Source organism: Rhinopithecus roxellana, chromosome 2 (assembly GCF_007565055.1).
Source record: "Rhinopithecus roxellana isolate Shanxi Qingling chromosome 2, ASM756505v1, whole genome shotgun sequence".
Taxonomy (NCBI): domain Eukaryota; kingdom Metazoa; phylum Chordata; class Mammalia; order Primates; family Cercopithecidae; genus Rhinopithecus; species Rhinopithecus roxellana.
The window spans coordinates 190,522,994-190,539,104 of record NC_044550.1 but is presented as its reverse complement, the minus strand read 5'-3'; the positions used below and the strand labels follow the sequence as shown (position 1 = coordinate 190,539,104).

Below are 16,111 nucleotides of genomic sequence, written 5' to 3'. Positions count from 1 at the left end.
ATACGTATATATGTGTGTGTATATATACGTATATGTGTGTGTATATACGTATATATATAGTGTGTATATATATACGTATATATAGTGTGTATATATATACGTATATATGTGTGTATATATACGTATATATGTGTGTGTATATACGTATATATATGTGTATATATATACGTATATATATGTGTTCAAATCAGTTGATATATGCAAAATTGCTAACAAATGCAAGTTGTATTCATAACCTAATTTTTAAAGCAATTTTATTCTAGATGTTACTGAGAGTACTGTATTTGAATATTGATGTTATTCATGAATGCCTCTATTATTTTCAGTCTGTATTCTGTTTCAGTTTTTAAATATTTCTTTTCCTTCAGGGATCTGATGTGATGTATGAAATTGAAGTTCCTGGCCCCCCTACTGTCTTAGCACTACACAATGGAAATGGCGGTAATCAGGATTTTATTTTTCACAAATCAACTATGTGTTTTAATATTAAGTGAAAATGGGAAATTGTAGAAAGGACATAAACTAGAAATGAGACAGTTGTCTTTCTGGGATCTTGCCAGTAACTAACAGCACGAGTTATTGAACTTTTAATTCTCCATTTTTTTTGTTTTTGGGGGGCTGGGGGGCAGGCTCTCACTCTGTCTCCCAGGCTGGAGTGCAGTGGTACAATCTCGGCTTACCACAGCCTCGACCTCCCAGGCTCAAGGGATCCTCCCGCCTCAGCCTCCCTAGTACTACAGGCACACATCACCATGCCCAGCTAGCTTTTTGGTATTTTTTATAGAGACAGGGTTTTGCCATGTTGCTCAGGTTAGTCTGGAACTCCTGGGCTCAAATGATCCTCTCACCTTAGCCTCCCAAAGTTCTGGGATTACAGGCATGAACCATGGCACCCAACCTAATTTCATCATCTTAAAATTAGATAATGGGGAAATGTCTTATCTCTTATAACTATAAAATTGAGTGAATATATAATAACCATTCTCAAAAATTAAGTTTTATGTCTTTTTGTAATATTTTTTAAATGAGATTTTTACATAACAATATTTTAATTTTAAAGAGATTACTAATTGTAGGAGGAGAAATATAATATGTTGACTTTAATTATAACTAGGTGACTCTGGAGAAGACCTTTTGTTTGGGACATCAGATGGAAAACTTGGGCTTATTCAGATTACTACATCCAAACCAATACACAAGTGGGAAATTCAAAATGAGAAAAAGAGGGGAGGTATGCTTTTCATGTAGTTCAGATTCTGAGGTGTCAATGATTATTAAGTATCTTAAATTATATAATTTATTCTATTTTATTTATACTACATAGCAGACTTAGCAATTCACACCTTGATTTATCTACTATTTGTTTATTTGTCAGGTCTGTTATACTATTGGCATAATTTTTTTAAAGTAAGAAATGCTTATAGTAATTTGGTATTGATACTTTTTACAGGCTAATATCGTTTTATGCTAATATCCAGTTTTAATTGGATTTTAGTTGTCTGAGGTAATTTAGTTGTCTGAGGTACAGAATTAATTGGAATCTAGGAGTCTTTGTTATGAAGCAAAGAAGAAGTGCAGTGGGTCAGAGAATATTCCTGTTTTCTAAGGAATTTATAACTTTCTAAGGAGAATTTATAACTAATTTGGTAGATAGTGAGATGCCTATGTGTATGTTCAGGATGTTCATATATTCATTTATTCCTTCAACAAATACTTATTAGGAGAGACAGAGTAAAAACAAATAAATACATAAGACAGCTTTACCTAGTCACCTGAAGAAAATAAAACAGTGCAGTGTATTGGAGAGTGATGATAGAAGGTGGAGGGTCACTTTTAGACCAGGTTGTCAAAGGTAGCCTCTTAGAAGAGGTGAAATTTGAACTGAGATCCGATTGATAAGAAAAAGAGTTAGCAATATGAAGATTTGCGGGGCAAGAAATGTTTCAGGAATAGGAAAAAGTAAGTGTGAAAGATTTGAGGTGGAGGTAGATTTGATTCATTTGAGGAACAGTAGGAAGGTCAGTTTGGCTAAATGCGTTAACATGGCAGGAGATGGAGTCAGAGAGGTAGAGTAGAGCCAAACTATGTAAGCCTTGGAAAACAGTTTGAATTTTAATCTAGGTGCTGTAGGAAGTCATTAGAAAATTGTCAGTGGGAGTGTGACATTTAATTTACTAAACCTAAACAAAACAAAGGACACTGTTTGGAGAATGGATTGGAGGGGGCGGGAGGAAGCATGTCAAAATCGGAAGCATGGAGACCAGTTGGAAGAGTTATTATAATTTATTCTAGTCTAGGCTAGCTTAGTCTAGGCTATCAGTAGCTGGAAACCTAAAGGAGACAATTTCAGTATATATTGTGGAGGTAGAGAAGATGGAATTTGCTAGTGGTTTTGATATGAGGGGTGGTGAGAAAAAAAGAAATCAGAGATGTAGCCCAGAATTTTTGTCTAAGCAGCTAGGTAGAATAATTTATGGAGATGAGGGATAACAGAGGGAGGAGCAGTATTGAGGGGGTATGGTAAAAAGGAGAATAAAGAGTTTTGTTTGGGGTATGGAAAGTTTAAGATGCAGATGTCTGTGAGAAGATACCAAATTGAATATATCAGTCTGGAGCTTTGGCCAGAGCTGGAGGGAGATATAAATGTAGGGGCCGTTCTCATACAGATTATATTTAAAGACCTGGAAATAGATGAATGTGGATGGACAAGAGAAGAGCACTCGATTTTGCTCAAAGATATTTACTCAGCATTCTCAGTCGGAATATGTGTTATTTTCATTCTTACTTGGCATATACTTGACCATAACTATTAGTCTTCTTAATAACTTATCACATATCTCTTTTTAAAGGTATTTTGTGTATTGACAGCTTTGACATTGTGGGTGATGGGGTTAAAGATTTACTTGTTGGGAGAGATGATGGAATGGTGGAAGTGTATAGTTTTGATAATGCAAATGAACCTGTTCTACGATTTGATCAGGTAAGTTCATTAAAAAAGACTATATATGCTTATTATTTGTCAAATTATTATAGAGATGACAGATGGTTTGAATTTTATTAAGTGAAAATATATTAAAATCTTGTGTTTGGTTTAAAATACTGCTATTTTGATGTTATCAGAATCTTCTCCAGACTTCTCTTGTGTTTGAATAATAGACTCTTGCCTTTAAGCAGGATAATAAATTACTTTTTCGTTATACTTTAAAGTATTATTATAAGTATCTAAAGTATTAAATATTTTGCCTTAGTTTATAACGTATAATGATACTTTATGGGAGCAATATTTATATGTTTGGTTAATATAAGTGAATCTGTTGTCTTAAAATACTAAGATTTTAGGAATAAACTTCATATTGTTAGGACAGTATCAGAAATAACCTTAAGCAAAAGGAAAAAAGTAGCAGTTTCACTCTACCCACTCAAGGGCTGCCTGTATAAGAAGAAATACTAGATAAAAGTAATTTTAGTTCACAAATTTTAAATGTAAGTAAGCTGATTTATGCCAAGCTATAAAGTTACATAGAGAAGCATTCTGGCATAAATTGAATCTTTCCTTTTCATGAACTAGTGTTCTTCAATCCAGGGCTTCCCTATCCTGCCTCATATAGGACATACTGAGGCTATTAAACTTAAAGAAAATAAAAGAGTTCACAACTCAAGTGTCAACTCTTTTTTTTTTTTTTTTTTTTTTTTTGGTCTAATTTCTCTACTAGTGGTACCTCCCAATCCTAACTTTAAATGCAGTTCAGAAAATACAAGTGGTTTGAAGCACAGGTAAAGTATATCATTTAGAAAATATAGGGATAAAAATGTTACACAGTTGAGGTTATTTTTTAGATTGGTTTCAAATTTGTTCATCTTGTTTTGGTGTAAAAAGTCATCCTGCTAATGAGGCAAGTAATAGTTTAGGCTTAGAAATAATAATCCGTTGTTGATGATCTCCTGCTTTTTCTCATCAGCCCTTTGAGAAACTTTCCTATTCAGACCCCAAGTCTGCTCTTTGACTTTTATTCTAAACCCCAGAAATGTCATAGTATTTACCTGTTCTGCCAGGTCTGGCACTAAGAAATCCTATCTTCCTCTTATTTCTTCTGTCTAATGACAGAGGTCCTGCTTTCAGGTTATTCTTAGGTTGGGAGTACTCTGCGTTATCTTGGATTCACATCATCACTTACTTTTATAATGTTGCTTTTATAATCAGGAGAAGACCTACTGTCTGACACAGTCTGGACTGGTAGATGGTTTTTAATCAAAAAAGATAAGTTAAGGGGTAAATCATAAAAAGAGAAAATATGTATACCTTGAACATTGCATTTTAACTTAAACTTATATATTCATTTGCCAATATTTTGAGGAAGGACCAAGGTCTTTTTTTTGTAAGTTTAGTTCCATGTTTTCTTACGTAAAACTTATCCATACTATATTGCCCAGGATCTCTGATTTTATGGTTATAGGATCCTTCCTTCCTTCCTCCCTCCCTCCCTCCCTCCCTTCCTTCCTTCCTCCCTCCCTCCCTCCCATTTTTCCCTTTCTTTCTTCCCTCCCTCCCTCCCTCCCTTCCTCCCATTCTTCCCTTTCTTTCCTCCCTTCCTCCCTCCCTTCCTTCCCTCCTTCCTTCCTTTTTCCTTTGTTTTTCTTTTCCTACTCCTTGCAGAACAAGGCTACCCCATAGGGAGTGTGCAGAGTAGCCCCAATTTTTTTATATAAGTACATAAGATAAATGAATTTCATTAAAATGTTCTATTAGCAAAAAAGTATATAGAAATGAACAGTTAAAAAAAGGAAATGAATAGTTTTAAAAATGTTTTCCAAGTATATTGCATTAAATATACTCTCTAAAGTTGTAATTAATAGTTCCCTGATAAACCACTCAGAAAGTGAGAATGTACGTGTTTCTATTGGTTGAGTAAAACATTATTCTGCAAGTCAGGTGATTTCCAGTGTTTTGTGTTCAGTAAATTAAAGGAAGTTCTAATCAAGTTGTCAGATCAATAAAACACAATTTTTTGAAAACTTTTATTATACACATCAACTGGACACTTGTTAAAAATGCAGATATTTGACCCCACCTGTAAATCTAACTTTATGTGATTTATAATCAAACCTTTGTTACTTGAATTTCTCAGGTAATTAGCCTCAGTAACAGCTATCACAGCCTAATTTGCAGGATAGCTCAGAGGTTTGCCCCCTATAGGGTAGGTGAAGAGAACTAGCATTTTGTTGATTGTCCGGTTTAATGCTAGTGTCCCTTCCTTCCACTCCCTCCTTTAAAACAAAGGTTCTCAGCCTTGCCTGCTAAGAATTACATACCAGAGTTTTTCAAACTGCTAGTCAAAACCAATTAGTGTGTTGCCAGTGCAGTTTTTAAAAAACAAAATAGAATAGATTAGAACATATCAGAGTATGACACAAATCTTTTAAGTTAGATACATTGCTGTATATGTTTATTTGTGAATGTATACCAGATTGTAATATAAAATTTATTGCTTGCTTTCCAAATAGCTTGAAAGCCACCGACCTAGAGTGTTTGTTAAAAACAGAGTTTCTGGCCAGGCACAGTGGCTTACACCTGTAATCCCAGCACTTCAGGAGGCCAAGGTGGGAGGTTTGCTTGAGCCCAGAAGTTCAACACCAGCCTGGGCAACATAGGGAGACCCCAGTTCTGCAAAAAAATTTTAAAAATCAGCTAGGTATGGTGGCGTACCCCTGCAGTCCCAGCTACTTGGAAGGCCAAATTGGGAGGGTCACTTGAACCTGGGAGGTTGAGGCTGCAGTGAGCCATGATCATGCACTGCATTCCAGCCTGGGCAACAGATCAATGTCCTGTCTAAAAAGCAAACAAAAACAACAAATCAGCTCCCTGCAATTATTTTAAAAGAAAGAAAGAAAAAAAAATACAGATTCCTAGTTGAGTTATGTAAGTGGTTGTCAAACAAGTTTGGGAAGTATTGCTTAAAAGATGGTTATTATAAACCCTGAGTCATCTGAAAAAACTTGATTTCTCTCCACAATAGCAGTTTTCCTAAAGATTCCATATAGGTTACCATCTTCTTTATTTATCTAAAAAACTATTTTGAGAATACACATAAGAGATGGTGCATGGAATTCAGATAATAGACTAAACTTACAGGGTATTTTGCTTTTTGCTTATGTAATTTTTTTTTTTTTCCCCCAGACAGAGTCTCATTCTGTAGCCAGACTGGAGTGCAGTGGCATGATCTCGGCTCACTGCAACCTCGACCTTCCGGGTTGAAGCCATTCTCCTGCCTCAGCCTACCGAGTAGCTGGGACTACAGGCACGCACCACCACGCCCACCTAATTTTTTTGTATTTTTAGTAGAGGTGGGGTTTCACCATGTTGGACAGGATGGTCTCAATCTCTTGACCTCGTGATCCGCCCACCTCGGCCTCCCAAAGTGCTGGGATTACAGGCATGAGCCATCGTGCCCAGCCTTGCTTATGTAAGTTTTTTAAAAACCTTTCTTTATGAAAATAAACTGGCTGGGTGCTATGGTTCGGGCCTATAATCCTAGTAGTTTGGGAGGCCAAGGTGGCAGATTGCTTGAGCCCAAGATTTGAAGACCAGCCTGGGAAACATGGCAAAGCCCCATCTCTACAAAAAATAGAAAAATTAGCCCAGCGTTGTGGCGCGCACCTCTAGTCCCAGCTACTCTGGGGCCTAAGGCAGGAGGATCGTTTGAGCCCAGGAAGTCAAGGCTGCAGTGAGCTGTGATTGCACCACTGCACTCCAGCCTGGGTGATGGAGGGAGACGTTGTCTCTAAATAAATAAATAAACTATTTTAGCTCATTAGATGAGTATATCATTAGTTGAGTGGTACCCACAAATATACTAGGATCGTTTTGAATCCTCTTTCCCAAATTTAAAAACACTGAAGTTTCCTGCCATTTGTTCAAGATATTTTGTCTTTCTAATCTGAGTGTCTGCACATAAGCATTCAGTAAATATATATTGAATGTCTGGAGCCAGGGAAAACGTTGTGTAGCTTACTTTTAACATGTCTGTGAATTTTTTAGTTACTAATGAAGTGCTTGGTCTTAAACTTCCTTAGATGTTGGCTGAAAGTGTCACATCTATCCAGGGTGGTTGTGTAGGAAAAGACAGCTATGATGAAATCGTGGTGTCCACATATTCAGGTAAAGTAAATGATAATAGGTAATTGAAGAAAGAGTCAGCAACAAAAAAATATAAACTTAATAAACTGCTTTTGATGTCTCTTTTTAAAAAAGAGTTATAGTAGTCCCCCCTTATTCATAGGGAATCTATTCCAAGATCCCTAGTGGAAGCCTCGAACCTCAGATAGTACTGAACCCTGTGTATATTTTTTTCCTATACCTACATGCCTATGATAAAGTTTAACTTACAAATTAGGCATAGTACAAGATTAACAATAACGAATAATAAAATAGAGCAATTATAACAATATGCTTAACATCACTACTCTTGTGCTTTGGGGCCCTTATTAAATAAAGTAAGGTTACTTGAACCCAAGCACTATGATACTGCAACAGTTGATCTGATAACTGGTTTGGCTTCTAAGCGAACAATAGATAGGCTGGTAGCAGGTATCATATACAGCAAGTGATATGTTGGACAAAGGGATGATTTACGTCCTGGGCAGAATGGAGCAGGATGGCATGAGATTTTATCACCCTATTCAGAATGTTGTACAGTTTAAAACTTAGGACTTATTTCTGGAATTTTCCGTTTAATATGTTCAGCCTACCATTGACTATGGGTTACTAAAATGCAGAAAGTGGAATCGTGGATAAGGGGAGGCTGCTGTGTTAATCAATCACTCTTACTTGCAGCGTTAAAAACTTTCTTGGTTAAAAAATAAGGAGAAAGTATAGGCTTCTTGATTTATAAAATAGTTGATATTTGAATAATACTTTTATAAGAGTGTTTAGCATGTCACTCTTACCTTTATTAAATTATCTTATTTAATTTAAAGAGAAGTACTTATTGAGATTTATTTTATGTTTTGGACTATGTATGTGCCTGATAAAAAACTTTTTTTTTGAGACAGGGTCTCAAAAACTTGCCAAAACTTCTTTTGAATTGGTAATTTTTGCATCCTCATAGTAGTCATGTGAGAGTTTAAATTTCCATGAAAGTAATTTTTAAAAGGCAATTCTTATTTTTCAGCTATTTTTGAAATTGCTAGACTATGTTGACTTATTCCATATTTTAAATCTGTTAAGAAGTAAAAGATTCCCTTCACTATAGTATTATGTTATTTCAGGCAAAAAAAAAAAAAAAATGATATCACAAAATGCTTAAGTAATTTCTCTATAGTCTGGATATTTTCCAGCTTGATTTTATGTTTTGTTTTTGAATTACGTCCTAGAGTTGAGATAGGCTGATATTGGTGGACAAAGGGGCATGTACATTGGAGTTTCTGCTACACAATGCATATAATTTATCTTTTTTAACACTAGCAGTACTAAGTAGTGCGTGACTGTAATTCATCTCTACAGGCTGGGTTACAGGTCTGACAACAGAGCCCATTCATAAGGAAAGTGGACCAGGAGAAGAACTAAAATTTAATCAGGAGATGCAGAATAAAATTTCTTCCTTACGGTAACTTTGAGTTTTTTATTTGCTTTTTTAAAAATCTCATGAAGTGTGTGGTTGTTGCTTTTTATTAATTATAGATGGAGTATATTTTATTGGAAGGAATTATATAATTAATTAATCACCTTTTAAAATGGAAGTTTACAGTTTTGAGAAAATTAGCAGTAAGTACTGATTAATATCTTGGAGATAGAAATATACTTTTTTGTATGCCTTATTCTGAATTGACTTTTTCTTAGGTCAAGAGTTGTATTTTTCTTTTTTTTTTTTTTTTTTTTTTTTTTGCGTCATAGACACTTGTAGTGTTTTATTTTTTGCTTTTCACAGACATTAGAAATAAATCAACACAGATGGCTGTATTATTTCTCATTAACTCTAACGTTTACTCTTCCTGTGGACCCTTCTGAATCTGTAATGTTGGCTTATAAATTTTCTTAACTGGAACTGAGTTATGTTGACTCCCCTAGACACAAGAATTGTTTTTATGGTATGCTCAATTTGACGTGTGCTATGAAAAGGGGGACCTCAAACTCAAATAAAGATGCTTCATACAATGAAGAAGTAGGAGTTGCTGAAACTTTTAATGACTGCTCTCCCCATTTCAACCCATGCTGACCTTTTGTGGAGTGAAGGATGATCTTCTTTTGGTGGTAGTTGAAGGCTACAGAAACTTTTAAGGCAACAAATGCCACAAGTACTAGTAGCACAAGCCGTTTCACCAAAGCCACCAGAGAGCAAGCTGTAATGTTCATGCAAACAAGTATGCCAGATTCATTCAGGATATCCTACTTCATGCAACAAGGATACAAGTATAGTTAATGACTACTCTCTCACATCCTCAATACAGTACCTTTTATTTATAACCAAGTCTACCATTTCTTGATTCCACACTGGAATGTAAGCTTTACGAGAAGCTCAAGTCTGATTTGTTCATTTGATACCCAAACACTGCTAGGTACATAGGAGTAAATAGTAGTATTTAGCAGTAAATGTTTCTTTAATGAATGAATCTTTTCCTTTGTTCATCACACAGATCCCTTCCAAGCTCCTCCCTAGACTTTTCCTCCTAAATTGTGGCTAGTTAAGCCTCATGTTGTTCTATCCCAATGACTGTTTACTCCATTTGCATGTAGACCTTCCCCTTAACTGGAGCTCTAAGCAATGCCTGTGTAGTTCAGTCTCAGCAGAATCCTCTCCAACACTTGGTAGTTAAGCTGTACCACTGGCTCATGATCATCCTTGTGGTCCCTAAAATGCTAATATTCTGCAGCTTCCTTTTTATTTATGTCTTCCCTAGTGTCTTACTGAAAGTTACATGTTTACTAGCTTCACACATTTTGTCTCTTTTCATTAAGTCTAGTATGTCTGCAATATTAATTTCTCTTCTCTTTAGTAAGTTTCTCTTCTGATTAGTACTTTATGTAACTGTAATAGGATTCCTGTGTTAAGATTGATTATTTTGTAGCCTACCATGATATTTAAAACTCTCTATTAATATTGCTAGTATGGGACTGAGTAGGTGTTTTAATTTTTGGGTTAAGGATAAATAATGTGGAATCATTTAGTCAGTCATAGAAGCAAAAATTTTGTTCCCTTTATTTTTATTTTATTAGCTCAACCAATAAAAACACATTTTGTAAAAGCAAATGTCTCAAATTTTTGTAAACATTCTAAGAACCTCAAATGTTTATACTTACATTTGACAAATTTGTGTATGTTTTTCTCCAGGAATGAGTTGGAACATCTGCAGTATAAGGTATTGCAGGAAAGAGAGAATTATCAGCAGTCTTCTCAATCAAGCAAAGCAAAATCAACAGTACCTTCCTTTGGTATAAATGATAAATTTACGCTAAATAAAGATGATGCCAGTTACAGCCTTATCTTAGAGGTACAGACTGCAATAGATAATGTCTTAATACAGGTAAGCAAAATGTCTAATTTCTTAGTTTTATGACTGGATCTATTTTGCAAACCAGTCATATGTACTAATTATTATTGAACATTTTTAGTTTTAGACAGTAATTTTTTATTTTTTTATTTTTATTTTTTTGAGACAGAGTCTTACTCTGTCACCTAGATGGAGTGCAGTGGTGCAATCTCAGCTCACTGTAACCTCCGCCTCCCAGGTTCAAGTGATTCTCCTGCCTCTCAGCCTCCCAAGTAGCTGTGACTACAGGTATGTGCCACCACGCCTGGCTTATTTTGTATTTTTAGTAGAGACAGGGTTTCACCATGTTGGCCGGGCTGGTCTTGAACTCCTGACCTCAGGTGATCCACCTGCCTCGGCCTCACAAAGTGCTGGGATTGCAAGCGTGAACCACGCCACCCAGCCATAGACAGTAATTTTAAATGTTTATGGCCTTTTAATCTTTCTTTAGATTGTTTGCTCATAGATTATTTGAGTTGTATTTTTACTTTTTATGTACTTAATAAACAAACCAAAGATGGGCTTAAATTTTAAGAAGAGATAGAAAAGACAGTAAGGTTTTTCTTCTTTGGCTACCCTCTGGGAGAATCTTAACAAAGATGTGACTTAGAAAACTACTATATTTAATGCCCTTGCTAGAACTTTTTCTTTTTAAGCCCCAAACATTAAAGTACAGCTTGCTCATTAACCCAATAGTTTCTGGTAGGTCAACAGGCAAAGTAGAAAATCCTAAAGGGTGAAATTTAGGGATAATAATGTATGACTCCATTCATCAATGTATATATTTGCTGACTTATTTAAATTGGAAGGTATTCAGGAAATAGAAAAGGATAATAGGATGAATAAAAAACAAATAGAATATTTATATTTGAATATTCTATTATAAATGAATAGAAAATGAATAGAAAAAAATAGAAAGCAAAAGATAGTAAACCAATCACAAAATGAGAACATAATAAATTGGAGGAAGAAAAGGTTTAAAAAGACGTAATGAAGAGATCAGATTATTTTAAAAAACCTAAAGGCAGAAAACTCTCTTAAGTAATGCTAGCTCACGGGTTGTTGCATTGAGCAACTCTGAGAATGCCATTCACGTAGAACACAGTGCAACAGCTTTGTCCTAGAAACTGCCTCTCCAGAGGAGACCAAAAATTATCTTCTTTCTGTGTTACAGGTGAAATTGAAACTGCTAAAAATGAATCAGAATGGCCATGTGATTATTTATAGCTCATAGTAACATTTTTAGTACTTTACAAAAATAAGTGGGATGATTGGACTTCTAAGGGGGTGGTAAGAGATGATATTCTGTGATTTTTATATTCCAAGTTAGAAAAAAACAGGTGATTATAAAATAACATTTATTCTTTATTATATTTATTTTCTAGAAGTATATAATATCAAGTATAAATTAAGAGAATTCATACTCTCAAATTTAAAGATGAATATAAACTAGAACTAAGGAGAACTCTTAGAGAAGACATAATTTATGAACATTTTTAGGTTTTTCATCTAAACCTTCTTTTTTTTTAATATTGACTGTAGAGTGATGTTCCAATAGATTTACTTGATGTGGATAAAAATTCTGCTGTTGTTAGCTTTAGCAGCTGTGATTCTGAGGTGAGTAAAAAATATAAAAGAATTCTTCACATGCTTTCATTTCTATTATGCCATTTTGATTAAAGTCTATAAATGCTATTAGGTTTTGATGTTTCTTTTTCAGTCATTTCTTATGCAACCTCTCCTTCAAAATCTGTGTTGGTTCTCTTTCCCTGTCCTCAGTCGAGAAACCTAGTGTTGTCCTAGATTCCTTCCTTTCTGTGATCTGTTACAGGTTGATATCCCTTATGTGAAATGCTTGGGACCAAGAAATATTTTGGATTTTGGATTTTTTTAGGTTTTGGAATATTTGTTTTATACTTACTGGTTCAGCACCCCAAATTTGAAAATCTGAAATCTGAAATGCTCCAGTGAGCGTTTCCTTAAATTATTATCTTGGCACTCAAAAAGTTTAGGGTTTTGGAGCATTTTAGATACTCAGTTTGGGAATATTCAGCCTATATACCCAATTAGTCAGTTTCTGTCAGTTCTACCTCCATGGCTTTCATACTTCTACTTGGCTTCATTCCTACCCCTGTTAACTTAGTCCAGGCCCTTACCATGTCTTCCTTGAACTACTTTATACATTTCTCTGCCTCTAGTCTTGCCTCTGACTTCTGGGATATGCTGTATGTACACTACCACCAGAAAGTCTTCCTTCCTAAAACACAAACATCACTGTATCTTTCTTTTCTCAAAACCTTTTAAATATTCCTGATTTCCTGCTAGATATAAATATAGATTCCTTATTGTAGCATAGAAAACTTTCCATGATTCAGCTCTTGATTACATCTCTAATTTCTCTCTCACTGGCTGCTACCACCCCTCCCATGCACATTATTTCTGCCAAACTGAAGTTCTTAAAATTCCTGAAAATGCTATATAGTTTCACACATCCCTGCATTGGAACATGATCTGTTGCTTCCCCCACTCTTCCTGCCCTGCACCACTTTTTCTAGGCTTGCTGAATGTGTAATAAACTTCATTCAACAGACTTTTATTGAGCACTTAACATGTGCACAGTACCTGAGATGAGATCACGTCAGTGCTTTTGGACATGCTTTCTGTATCGCTTCTTTCTGCTTAGTACTAGCCGATAAGCAGACTCAGAGCTATGTGTGACTCCTGAAGAGAAGTCAAGGTATAGATAAGGTTTGGATTAATTGCATTGGAGAAGGCAAGCCAGAGCAGGAGGAGATGGTAACTGGAGTTGGTGGGTAGTTGTATTAATATGTATTTTATTTTTATTTTTCTGCATTTGCACTGCTGCAGAATATATTTTACTTACTTGGTTTTTGTTACTTATTTACTTTTTTTAAGACATGGTCTCACTCTGTTGCCCAGGCTGGAGTGCAGTGGCGTGATCATGGCTCACTGCAGCCTCGACCTCCTGGGCTCAAGCAGATCCTTCCACCTCAGCCTTCCAAGTAGCTGAGACTACAGGCACAAGCCACCATGCCTGGCTGATTTTGAAATTTTTTGTAGAGACAGGGTCTTCCTATGTTGCCCAGGCTGGTCTCAAACTCCTGGGCCTAAGTGATCCTCCCACCGCAGCCTCCCAAAGTGCTGGGATTATAGGCATGAGCCACCATGTCTGGCCTTATATATTTTTTAAAAAGGAGGAATAAAAGAGTAGATAAAGTAAAATATTGATAGATATAAGAATAATTTTCTTTCTTTCTTTCTTTCTTTTTCTTTCTTTCTGTTTTTTTTTTTTTTTTTTTTTTTTTTTTTTTGACGGAGTCTTACTCCATCACCCAGGCTAGAGTGCAGCGGCACAATCTCAGCTCACTGCAACCTCTGCCTCCCAGGTTCAAGCAATTCTCCTGTCTCAAGACTCCAAAGTAGCCGGGACTACACACACACGCCACCACACCCGGCTAATTTTTGTATTTTTAGTAGAGATGGGGTTTTGCCATGTTGGTCAGGCTGGTCTTGAACTCCTGACCTCAGGTAATCCACCCACCTTGACCTCCCAAAGTGCTGGGATTACAGGTGTGAGCCACCATACCCAGCCTATTTTTCAATATAACTTCATAGTAAAAATTTTATTTTTAATAAGAGATTTTATAACATTTTTATTACATTATCAATATATGGTTTGTCATCCCTGTTTGAGAACAAAACACAAAAGATATGGCCTACATTTTTATGATTATTTAGAAAATCAAGTTAACATAAACTTAAGATCTTTGGTTCTTAAATTACTATGAAAGATTGATCTGTTTTAATTACATCACTGAAGGATTCTTTAAAATGACTATTTCATACTAATTTAAAATATGTTTTCTAGGACAGTGGCTTTAAAAAAACTTATTATGGAGATTTCAAGTATACACAAAAGTAGAAAGACTAGTATAATAACTTGCATGTACCTATCACTAATTTTCAACATATGATTAGTCTTTTTTTTTTCAGAGATGGGGGTCTTACTCTGTCACCTAGGCTGAAGTGCAGTGGTGTGATCATAGCTCCTTGCAGCCTCAAACTTCTAGGCTCAAACTTATCTTCTTGTCTCATTCTCCTGAGTACATAGGACCATACGCATATGCCATGATCCCCAGCTAATTTTTTTTTTTTTTTTTTTTTTTTTTTTGAGACGGAGTCTCGCTCTGCCGCCCAGGCTGGAGTGCAGTGGCCGGATCTCAGCTCACTGCAAGCTCCGCCTCCTGGGTTCACGCCATTCTCCTGCCTCAGCCTCCCGAGTAGCTGGGACTACAGGCGCCCGCCACCTCGCCCGGCTAGTTTTTTTTTTTTTTTTTTTTGTATTTTTTAGTAGAGACGGGGTTTCACCATGTTAGCCAGGATGGTCTCGATCTCCTGACCTCGTGATCCACCCGTCTCGGCCTCCCAAAGTGCTGGGATTACAGGCTTGAGCCACCGTGCCCGGCCTCCCCGGCTAATTTTTTTACATTTTGTAGAGATGGGGCCTCACTTTTTGCCCAGGCTGGTCTTGAACTCCTAGCTTCAAGCTGTTCTTCCACCTCCGAGCCTCCCAAAGTGCTGGGATTACACGTGTGAGCCACCATGCCCAGCCCAGTCTTATTTTTTCATGCTCTTCACCCTCTCCTTCCCCACTCCCAAACCTCATCCCAAACATGTTATCTGTATCATTTATCAATAAACACTGTAGTATATAATGTTTGTTTTTAATCATACAAGAATATATTTACGGCTTGGCACCATGGCTCATATGTGTAATCCCAGCACTTTGGGAGCCCAAGGCAGGTGGATCACTTGAGGCCAGGAGTTCAAGACCAGCCTGGCCAACATGGTAAAACACCCTCTTTACTAAAAATACAAAACAAGTAGCTGGATGTAGGGGCACGCGCCTGTACTCCCAGCTATTTATTCGGGAGGCTGAGGTATGAGAGTCAATTGAACTCAGGAGGCAGAGGTTGCATTGAGCTGAGATCACACCACTGCACTCTAGCCTGGGCAACACAGCAAGACTCTGTCTCAAAAAAAAAAAGAATATATTTACTTTTAAATTGATCGATCCTGTCTGTTGAGTTTAAATGATTTGAAATTGTAATGTTTGAGTTTTATATTTTATATTACCATCCTTTTTATTTCTTTGATTATTTAATAAAAATAGAGAAATAGTCTCAAAAATAACATAAATTATCTTATGTTGCTATGTCTGTTTTTGTAATCCATGAACCTAGCTACATTTCTCTATTTCTAGTAGTTTAATATTCAGTTTCAAGAAGTTATAATATTTGAAGGAACTCCTCTAGGTTAGTTCAACAAACATGTATTAAGTGCTTACAGTGTGCCAGGCACTGTGCCATTTGCTGGGAATAGAGAGAAGAGATATTTCTCTTTCCTCTGTAAGTATTTGTGAAAAATCCAAGAGATTTAATATCAAACTCTGATGTATGTGCCTTTATAGTATAAACATTTTGTATGAGCCCATTTTCACACTGCTGATAAAGACATATCCAAGATGGGACAATTTACAAAAGAAAGAGGTTTATTGGACTCACAG

The 16,111-nt window shown here is 36.0% G+C and overlaps 1 protein-coding gene across 3 annotated transcripts in view; it reads left to right on the top strand.

The window, feature by feature from the left end:
- The window catches only part of BBS7 (Bardet-Biedl syndrome 7), a 55,765-nt gene that overhangs the window by 15,662 nt on the left and 23,992 nt on the right, over nt 1–16,111 (top strand). For 2 of the 3 annotated variants that reach the window (XR_004055466.1, XM_010362560.2), the window contains exons 6-12: nt 369–441; nt 1,115–1,231; nt 2,850–2,980; nt 7,072–7,156; nt 8,501–8,603; nt 10,326–10,518; nt 12,067–12,141. Coding sequence is in view for 2 of the 3 variants with exons in the window: in XM_010362560.2 (XP_010360862.1) it covers nt 369–441; nt 1,115–1,231; nt 2,850–2,980; nt 7,072–7,156; nt 8,501–8,603; nt 10,326–10,518; nt 12,067–12,141 (777 nt within the window). In the remaining variant the exon portion in view is untranslated. The remainder of the gene's footprint in view (nt 1–368; nt 442–1,114; nt 1,232–2,849; nt 2,981–7,071; nt 7,157–8,500; nt 8,604–10,325; nt 10,519–12,066; nt 12,142–16,111) is intronic. The other variant, XM_030925277.1, reaches the window with a different exon arrangement.